Source organism: Penaeus chinensis, chromosome 13 (genome assembly GCF_019202785.1).
Source record: "Penaeus chinensis breed Huanghai No. 1 chromosome 13, ASM1920278v2, whole genome shotgun sequence".
Taxonomy (NCBI): domain Eukaryota; kingdom Metazoa; phylum Arthropoda; class Malacostraca; order Decapoda; family Penaeidae; genus Penaeus; species Penaeus chinensis.
The window spans coordinates 4,144,592-4,154,591 of record NC_061831.1 but is presented as its reverse complement, the minus strand read 5'-3'; the positions used below and the strand labels follow the sequence as shown (position 1 = coordinate 4,154,591).

At 39.2% G+C, this 10,000-nt stretch overlaps 1 protein-coding gene across 1 annotated transcript in view; it reads left to right on the top strand.

Annotated features, from left to right (window-relative positions):
- Nucleotides 1–10,000, top strand: part of LOC125031546 (neuralized-like protein 4) — a 42,525-nt gene that overhangs the window by 31,093 nt on the left and 1,432 nt on the right. Inside the window, exons 15-27 of the mRNA XM_047622428.1 lie at nucleotides 1,372–1,529; nucleotides 1,840–1,977; nucleotides 2,170–2,484; nucleotides 2,668–3,213; nucleotides 3,484–3,642; nucleotides 3,780–3,968; nucleotides 4,281–4,544; nucleotides 4,575–4,850; nucleotides 5,071–5,164; nucleotides 5,574–5,657; nucleotides 5,843–6,001; nucleotides 6,503–6,629; nucleotides 9,788–10,000. The exon at nucleotides 9,788–10,000 is cut by the window's right edge and continues 1,432 nt beyond it. Of these exons, the coding sequence (XP_047478384.1) occupies nucleotides 1,372–1,529; nucleotides 1,840–1,977; nucleotides 2,170–2,484; nucleotides 2,668–3,213; nucleotides 3,484–3,642; nucleotides 3,780–3,968; nucleotides 4,281–4,544; nucleotides 4,575–4,850; nucleotides 5,071–5,164; nucleotides 5,574–5,657; nucleotides 5,843–6,001; nucleotides 6,503–6,629; nucleotides 9,788–10,000 (2,722 nt within the window). The remainder of the gene's footprint in view (nucleotides 1–1,371; nucleotides 1,530–1,839; nucleotides 1,978–2,169; nucleotides 2,485–2,667; nucleotides 3,214–3,483; nucleotides 3,643–3,779; nucleotides 3,969–4,280; nucleotides 4,545–4,574; nucleotides 4,851–5,070; nucleotides 5,165–5,573; nucleotides 5,658–5,842; nucleotides 6,002–6,502; nucleotides 6,630–9,787) is intronic.

Genomic DNA, 10,000 nt, shown 5'->3' with positions numbered 1-10,000 from the left:
TCCTTTTTTTTAACTTTTGGTAAGAATGATCCTTATATACTCTGACCATTGATTTATGGAGTTTTAACCTCTTAACTCTCTGGCAGTTATTCCTTGGAAGTAAATTTGCTTTGGCAAGTGCAGATATCATGAGCATATTATAAGCAATGTTATGCATATCATTTGTCATATATTTTTTAAAGACATTGCACTTCTGCTTCCTTTTAAGATTGATATTCACTTCTCCAGAAACTTACAACAGTCACATTAAGTTAACTTTATTTACTGCACTATACTTTGTTTTGCTGCATTTCGCAAGGTGCATAGCAAACTGCAAAAGTATTCCTCTTTTCTAACTCATGACCCTTACCACTGATGCACACATTCTTTTCCAGGTCAGTCATTATGGAATAGATTTGGTTCTCCTTTCAGTGATATATACAGTATTCTGATAATTTTGAATACAAGAGTAGAATCCAAGTCCAGGAGGAAAAGGTAGAAAGTACTAGAGAACATGTGTGATTGCAAGCATTTCTCATTACATGTGGAGGTCTTTTAGGCATCACAGAGGTTTAGCATTGCACAAGGTTATACTGTATAGAGCTTCTTGTGGAATCTCATGCTGTAGTGTGTGAGTAATCTTTAATGTTTGGCCTTTGTTTTATTACAAGATTTCAAAAATTGCACCCCCAACTCACTTGGAATATATAGTAGTAGCAGAGATAGGGCCTTGATAGTTCTGCCCTTGAAATTAAAGTGATTCCTAGTTTACAGTTCTAGAAATAAGTTAACTGATAGAGTAATGTAGGTATGTGCTAACTTCAAGTAAATAAAACAGTTTGAAAAGTTAATGTTATCTGTATATTAATTTTTGTTTCGATCATTATTCTTTTTTAAGTTTGTAGTTACTTCATAAGATTTCAAACAGGTTATATGTGGTCAATGTTTACAAAGTGTAAATATTCAAAATCATTATTGTTCATGCAAAGTATTGTAGAGATGCATCTCTTGCAGCAAACTTGATAAAATACACCAAAAGAATTAATATTATGTGTAGAATGTGCTTCACCAACTTCCCAGGTGTACGTAGGACAGTGTACGTATATGTGTTGGAATATTAATGATAACTTACTTTCAAATAGTTTCATCTGAGTATCTAGATGGGAAAGTTCAATCAAAAGATTAGATTCAATTCAAAGTTTGATAAAACACATGTTCAAAATAGAACATGGAAACAATCATAATTATGATCATTAAAAAAAATGTGTACACAGAACGTCAAGACCTTTCTAGAGGGTAATTAAGATGGTTTGTTCCGAGAACTCGAGACCGTGTCGTCACAGTGCTACTTCATCTTTTATATAACTAGACTTGGGAAATGAATTTTTACAGGTTTGTGGCCTGTGGTGGACCTGTATGGGCAGTGTGCGCAGGTGACCATCGTGCACAACCCCATCCGTCATGACCAATCTCTCATCTCCGTGTCACAGTACTTGGACATGTCCCATCTCTCACTGCCTGCTGCTGGACAGGCCAGTGTTGGCTCAGAGGTCTGTTCCCAAGCTTGTGGCAGATGTTTTGAGACTGTCGTACATTTCGTTGTCTTTTTGTTGACTTCTTATTTTCCATATTCTTATTATTATTGTTTTTCTTTTTCTTATGTTAGACTGTGAAGTGAGGTTAGGTATGTATATTGAAAATGTTGTGTTACTTTGATTTTTATCAGCAATAATATTATTTAGGACATGGCTCAAATTTCCATATGCTTATTTATATATTTGTTTCTCTCTCTCTTTCTCTCTCTTTCTCTCTCTCTCTCTTCTCTCTTTCTCTCTTTCTCCTTATTTATTTAACTGTCAGGTATTGCACCGTTTTTCCAAATGCTGTGGAGCTAACATAGCCCTGAGTAACAACGGTACAACAGCAGCTCGTGTACGGCACTTCAACCATGGCTTGCTGTTCACTTCTCATCCATTAGAAGCAGAGGAACTGTTTGAGGTATGAGTGCTAGATGTGGGAGGTGGAGAAAGAACATTTATGTTTGTACCTGAGCTTATTGTGCTAGTATTAATAGTAGTATCCTTCTTGCTGTATGTGTGCAAACTCTGTATGTACTTGCATATTACATATATTTGTCCATGCTTGTGCATGAAAACTTGAGAGTCAACTCCTGTAATTTGTCTTTTCCAGGTTCGCATTGAACAGGTCTCAGAGGGTTACTGTGGATCTTTGAGCATTGGTCTGACCTCTCTCCCAGTGACAGACTCTTACCCAGCAGTCAGCCTCCCGGCCACTCTATCTGGAATAGAATCTGCTGACACTTGGTGGGTCAGCGGATCTGACGTGAGAAGGAATGGGTCCTCTGTCCTTAGGTTGAATTTCTGTCCTAATCTTGGGAGGTTGCTTGTTGGGGATCGCATTGGCATCAAGAAAACAAGCGATGGTGCAATGAGGCTGTATATAAATGGCGAAGATTTTGGAATTGCTGCAACTAATGTCACTAAGGTATGGTGTTTCGTTTTTTTAAGGGTTATTTGGTATTTGTATTTCTTTAGGTATAATTAAATACTGGCAATTGGTTTAGGAGTAATCTTCTCAGTTGTATATTTTATCTTTAACTGTATTTACATACATCAGACAAAAAATTGTGTGAAGCACTCGCATATAAATGAAATTTCTACATTTCAGAGAGTATTTGGTGTGGTTGACCTTTTTGGCTTCACGGAGTCAGTGGTCATAACAAGTGTCTCGAGACAAGCAAGTTCACCTGTAATGGACTCCACTGTTATGGCCACCAACAACAATGCTGTGTCACAAGATTCTCTCGAGCTTTCTCAGCCAGACTCTCGCCATCCTTTGGGCCATCACTCACTCACATCAGGCTTTCACCCAGCAACGTCTGCCCACATTCCTCATGATCACAGGGTAACATCTGAGACAAAGATGACAAATGACCAGAGAGGACAAGAATCCGGGCAGAATGGTCGGCATCATCAAGGAGGGGACCTAAGAACTAGCAGCCATTCTCATGGGGCACTTGAGCTGTCGACAGAGGGCAGGCAGCAACACTCAAGCTTAGGAAATAACAAAGACTCTTCTCTGATTCTGTTTCATGAGAAGACTGGCAAAAACATCCAGCTCTCCAGTGACCGCATGTCAGCTCGTCGATCAGAAAGCTATAACCAAGGGATTGTTATGTCAGTTAAACCTCTACCAAGGAATGTAGTCTTCCAGGTGGGTTGTTGGAGCAGTTGGTATTATCTTCAGAAACGAAGATATCATTTTAGATGATTTTCAATTTAGAAACAGAGATATTGTTTTAAAAAGTTTTAAAATCATTGGATTTTGATAGCGGATTGGCAAAAGCATCATACTAGTTACAAATACCTTTTTCAAAGAACACACTGAGATTTGATTTATATATGTATATTAGTACACGCTTAGATTTACTTATATGTGTATATCAGTACCCAAGGAATTGTAATACGTCATTAACTCCCTCAGGTTCGATTGGGGTCCTTGAATTCCCGTTGGTCAAGTTCCCTCATGATTGGCGTGACGGCACAGGCCCCCGAGAAGATCCACCTCCCAAACACAGTCTTTGCACTGAAACGTAACACATGGGTTATATGTGGTGATTCAGTTTTCTACAATGGGGTTAAAGTAAGTGTATGAGATCATTTTATATATGATGTCAGAGCTTTCCTTGTTTTAGTCTGCTTTTCGATCAGATATCAAATATTTTCTCTCTCACTTTGTCTCTCTTTCTTTGCTTGACCATTGCTTTTTCTTTCTACCAGATCAAAGGTCGATATGGGCCAGACTTAGACAGTTTAGCAGGAGGACCCAGTGGCCATCTAGTGGGTATCATGGTGGACGACGAAGCACGACTGCACCTCTTGGTCAATGGTGTTGACCAAGGGGTTGCTGCGAAGGAAATACCACCAAACCCTTATGTTGTTCTGGACTTATATGGACAGTGCCAGGAGGTTAGTTTTCTGTTTTTGTTTTTTGTTGTTCATTGCAATGCTATGGCATTTTGTCAGTCAGAAGGGAAAATACATTGTAGAGTGATTTTCCATACAGGAACTATGGTAAATATAAATATATTTCCCAATTATCACCACATTGCTTTACATTTGTGTATATGTAAAGCAGCTAGTATGAAGGCAAAAGAAGCAAACCTACATTTATATTTGGAAAGCATAGAAATGTAGACAAAATTTGTTCATTCTGCTGGAATTCTCCTCTCTTGACTCTACTGATTGTGAAGCATTAACCATAAACTTATTCCTTTACAGGTTACCTTGTGTAATAATAGCATGAGCATGGAAATGGCCAACACAACTACCACCAGTATTTCATCCACAAACACAATCAATAGCAGCAGTAATACCCTCGCTAACAGCACCACCACAAGCCCAAACACCACATCTAACACAACCACCACCATCACATCAGCTGCACAGATTGGCAATGAACAGAATAAGAAAAACCTACTCAAGACTCATGAGCATCACCACCACCACCACCGTCATCACCACACTACCCACAACCTGCAGCAGCAGCAACAACATCAGCAACAGCAGCAACAGCAACAGCAGCAACAACAACAGCAGCAGCAACAACAGCAGCAACAACAACATCAGCAACAGCAACAGCAGCAGCAACAACAACAACAACAACAGCAGCAGCAACAGCAACAGCAGCCGCAGTCACAACAGCCATCACTTCTGCCTGGGCTGGTCACTCTTCAGGATAATTCCCCAAGCAACATCTCCAATAACGACTCAGCAGTTGTCAGACAAACCGATTCTAATTTCCAGACGGAGCATATCACTCAGCCACATCCTCCCAAACTTAAGGAGAAGGTAAGCTTATGTTTATGTTGTGGTTTCTGAAATGATTAGCCTCTAGAATTGTATATTTAAAGCACAAGTTCCCCCCCCCTTTCTTCCAGCCCAGAGACATAATTTGAGCCAAGCATCATCTTTTTTCTGTGATTTTTTTAAAGTGATGGCTGAAAAAGCACCCAAAGCCAGTTTACCTATAACTAATGAACAATTTAACCTTTTTCATTCTCCTTTCTAGGCGATTTCTCGTTCTCAGCCTGATAGCAGTATGGTGAAGAATTGTGAATACCAAAATATGTGCTATCGATTCAAGGCTTCATTAGCTCTACCAGGTAAGGTTTCGGGAAGAGAAAGCTGTTAAGGTGGCTGGCAACACTGGGTAAAAATAAATTGTATTTCAGAGATATGCTCAAAATCTTTTTATACCAAATACAAATCATCCCTAACCAATGTTTTGCTTTGTGGCGTGCAATGTAAATGTCTAGGGTGGTTTAAAGGAGCAAGGTTGACTGCATCAAAAAGATTTTGGAGATGTTTTCATACATATATGGTAGCAACAAATCGCAACTCTTGGCAATTTAGGGGGTTGCTGTCTCAAGATTTTTTTTTAATGTGGAAAGAAAGATATATAAATGGCTTGCTTATTATCATTTACTATTTGAAATGATACTGTTATTGTTTTGTTATATGCATGAAATTGTTATCCAGATTACGATTGATTTTCTTATTTTATATTTTCAGAGGGATACTTTAGTCCAGAAGGCAACTTATGTTACTGTGAAACCTGTCATAAAATACGGGGGGATGAACCATATTATACAAAAGGTAATTTTAGTTTCATAGTTCCTTACTACTTATTTAGTATCAAATGAAAAGAGACTTTACTGAAACTGATGATAAGCTTTTATAGACACTACTGTGTATGTTTTACATGTGATTAAAAAAAATTTGTCAAGCAAGATTTAGATTTTTGATATGATGAAAATAACCAACCTCCTTCTGTACAACAGGAAATCCCCCAAAACATTACGCACAACCGTTTGGCTGGTGTCGTTTTGCACTCGTAAGTGGGGTTGGTGATAACAATGAGTCGTGGCACATGGCATATCATGGCACCAGACCTGGGGCAGTAAGACGTATGTTAGACAAAGGAGAGCTTCTGTTCTCAGGTAAGTGTCATGTTATTGATTTTTGGATTGGTTTTTTATATTTCATGCTGGAAATATTTAAAAAGGGGTAAAAGAACTAGATTAAGTTTTTGTATGGTTTTACATGGATAAAAGTATTGTAAAGCATTTTGAGTGCAAATATAAGGGTGATTGGTGATTATCTGCATCATGTGTTAATAAAAAATGGAAGGCTTTCAGGCTGTGTATATGAAAATGAAAGCAGATTTTTTTTCTCTTCTATTTAAAAGAAAGGGTCAGTATGGATAAATGTTGAGAAGATATAAGTGAGAGAGGTTAATATTAGATCTGTTATAATAACCGTTATTGAAACTATTTATTGCTACATGAATCTAGAGGAAATGTGCTTTAAGAATGTTGTATATTTAACAGATTTGAGAACAAGGGTAGGGCATTGTTTGCCTTAATGTTTGAATAGATGATGATGATGATTTATTTTTTATTTTTTATTTTTTGGTAATCTCATACTTCTCCTATTTGCAGGTGAATTAGGAGTGAGTTCAACCTTAGCTGGTCGTCGAAGTAAAGATGACGATAGTGATGGATCCCAGTTATGTTTCTCTCCCACTATTTCATATGCTTCTACAGACCAGTTTTCACCTGCTGTCTTGTAAGTAGTGAAGTAATGTTAGTATTTTTTGTCTTGGCATACGAATATTGGTTGATAGTCGTCTGAATATTGATTTTAGTAGAATGAGAATAGTATCACAGTTTTGTCTGTTATGTCCTTTGTTTTATTCCATTTTTTTTTTAATTTATTCATCAGATAGAAAGCTAGAAAATGGCAGATGTACATAAAAGCTGTTCTCTGTAATTAAAGTAATGCAGTGTGTAGTATAGGGTTACTGGAGCTATTCTTGCTACTTGTCTTTGTAACACAAAATATGTAGATTAAGTGAGGTTAATGGTTAAAACAGATATGGTAGATGTCAAAGGTCATATAGCACGATGGCAAAAAGGGTAAAAATAGGTTAACAATTAAGATTAAATGTGTTAGATATCAAAGGTTGTAGAGCATTACAAGATAGTTTCGTAGTGAAGAGGATAATTAGGAGAGCAAATGAAGTGATGGGGATTTGCAAAAGGGGAAGGGCTTAAGGGCCTAGGACAGTTAGATCAAATTGAGAGTATCTATGTGCCTGAAGAAGGGAGAGTAACACTGTAAAAGGGAAAAGAGCTATTATGAAACAATCACCGGGTAATATGGGTAGAAATGTTAGTTGGAGGAGAATTCTGAGAATGAGATAAGTGAACAGGGGAAGATGGTGAAGTTTCAGGAGGAGAAGAATCCAGAGTGGTGAGGATAATGGGAAAAGAAGCAGGAAAGGTTTTGCACATGGAGAAGGAGAGAATGGGGTGTTTGGGAGAGAGTGGGAGGAAGAGAGGTAGGGGGGAACTTGAGGAGAAGGATGGATGTCAGCAAAATACTTTGAATGTAGAGGGAATAGGAATAGAGGGATTGGAAGGTGGATGAGGGAGTGGTGCATTCTGTTGGGTCATGATTAGGAAGTTTTGTATAACTTTAAGAGTTTGTGGAGGGGAGTTGGGTAGGGAGGTCTGAGAAACAAAGGTTTTCTTGTGAGGAGAAGAGGGAATAGATGTCAGAAAAGCAAAGGAAGATATTGGTGTAGGAGGGGATGTGGTAGGAGAAGATAGGATGGAATGTTTAGATTGCTTGGTGGGACAGGGATCAGAGAAGTGGTAGAGATTGGAGTATCAGGATTTAAACTGGAAAAGGAATTTGACTGGGGAAGAAAGGGAGTATGGTTCAGGGTGTAGGGAAGCTATACTAGGGGAGACATTGAGATATCTTGAGAAGATGGGAGGGGAGCGGACCAAAGGACGTTTTGAAGTAGGTACAGAGAGAAAAACCTTGTCTGCTTGTTTCCTGTCCTGGGAGCCATGATAATTGGCACATGTGCATAACTGAGCAAAGCACTTTAAATGGTCATTACAAGGTTGGGCACATAAAGGGCAGCAGGCTGTGGAGTGACAATGTTTGGCTAGGTGGCTAAAACACTAACATTTCTGACATTGAAGGGGAAGGGGTCGATATGGTGCAACAGGGCAGAACACCACCAATATAAACTTCATGGGGGAGGTTGTGTCTACAGAAGCTAATCTTGGCAATATTGGCATAGGACTTACGCTGGCCTCTGGAAGGAATATTGTAGCACTGTACTACCACTGCCTCTTAGTCGCTGAGGCAGGCAAGCAGGTCGTTTTCACAGTCTGACCAATCCTTGTCATAAACAGGAAAATAAATCGGGGAGATGGAAAGGATTCTGGTACAAGTATTAAGGGAAGAGTGAGGTTCGACAGGAATAAGTTTGCCAGTGAGGTCCGTCAGGGTTGATAATGCACAAGCTTGGGACTCAGATGTAACTGTGACAAGACATGAATGATCAGAACGACAGTGAAAGGATACATTCAAAGAGAAGGGTATTGTCAGAGTAAGGGTTTGTAGAGGGAATCACAAAAAATTGATTTGAGTACTCAAAAGGTTTGCAGAAGTGAAAGCAGTTAAAGGATGAGGGCAGGAGGAAGATGGAATGGTATGGAGTGAGGTAGTATTGTAGGGAGGACAATAAGGATGAAGTAGTGATATGGGAGGAGGGGGAAGACAATGAAGAAGATTGTTCAGTAGGAGATGGAGTGGAGGGTGTTGGAAAAGAGGAAGGGGTGTATTCTAAAGGCTGAGTAATGACCTGGATGGGTGATATGGAAAAGATGGAGTTGACAGCAAAAATCAAGAAGTGGGTATTAGTATCTATGGTTGGAGCCATGGTCAAAGGAGAGGCAGGCATCAGGAAACCAGAGAAATAAAATTTAGATTTAGTTGACGAAGAGAAAGCCTTAATACCCCCAATAAGGGTAAAAAATCTTTGATGACATGATGAGCCTGACATCAGTGGGGCAGAAAAACTGTCTACCCCTTAGGGTCCCCATAAGGGAATACCATTTCCATGGCTCCCAGAGGCTGTTCAGGACTGACACAAAGCCAGCCTTTCATCCTTTCAGCACAGCTTTCACACCTCAGGAAGGGGACAGAAGAAGAGAAGGAAAAGGAAATGGGGAGAAGAAAAGACCATACAAAATTAGATAAGGCAAAGGCTTAGGTCCAAGGTAGGGGTGATTTCCTTCATTGGGCCTTAGTCTCCATCTCAGAACTCTGGGGGAATTCATGTAGAAAAAGGACATTGAAATCTGGACATTTTCAATTCTTGAATTCTATATATATATTAGCATTTATATATTGGTATCTATTTTCATCTAAGCATGCATCCTTACCAGGTGGCAAGGAGACATGCTAAATGTGGTTAGCCAAAGTTGTGCGCTCAAAAGTTGATCAGTTGTTTGGCTCTTGTCATGACTATTCATGTGCTACAGCCCCTCAAAAGTGGGGTTAAAGTCTTCTTTTAGTCTCAGTTACTGTATGTGATCCTTGGCACTTGGCTCTGTGTTACAAGGGAAAGAATAGTCAGTACTAGGTTTAAACATTCATCCTGTTCATTGCTGTCTTCCACAACTGCTAATAATGTTTTCTTCCACAAATGTAAATTGGTACATATAGAAAAAGAAATTTGGATTACTGGACAGTGATGGGAATAACAGAAAGGTACATAAAACTAATCTGTAGAATGTATGAATCTTTGTGCAGGAAGACAGGTTCATCTTTGCCACATCTCAATTGAATAATCTTTTACTGCATTACTCAAAAAGTTGCTTCATATTTTCATTTTTCTTTTCATTTTTCATTTCTCACAGGTTCGTTGACCCGTGCACAAGAAAAACATTACATGTTCGGGTGGTACTGCAAATAGCAGTTAAACCTGGTTCGTACAAGGTTGGTTCGCCTTCCATACCCTGGACTCCTAGCCTGCCCAACACCCACTCGACCCCAGACTCGCACCTGCAGCCCGACACAATAGAGTGGGTAACAAAAGAACGAGGTGCAACTCAGCTCCTGTCCCTTCTGAT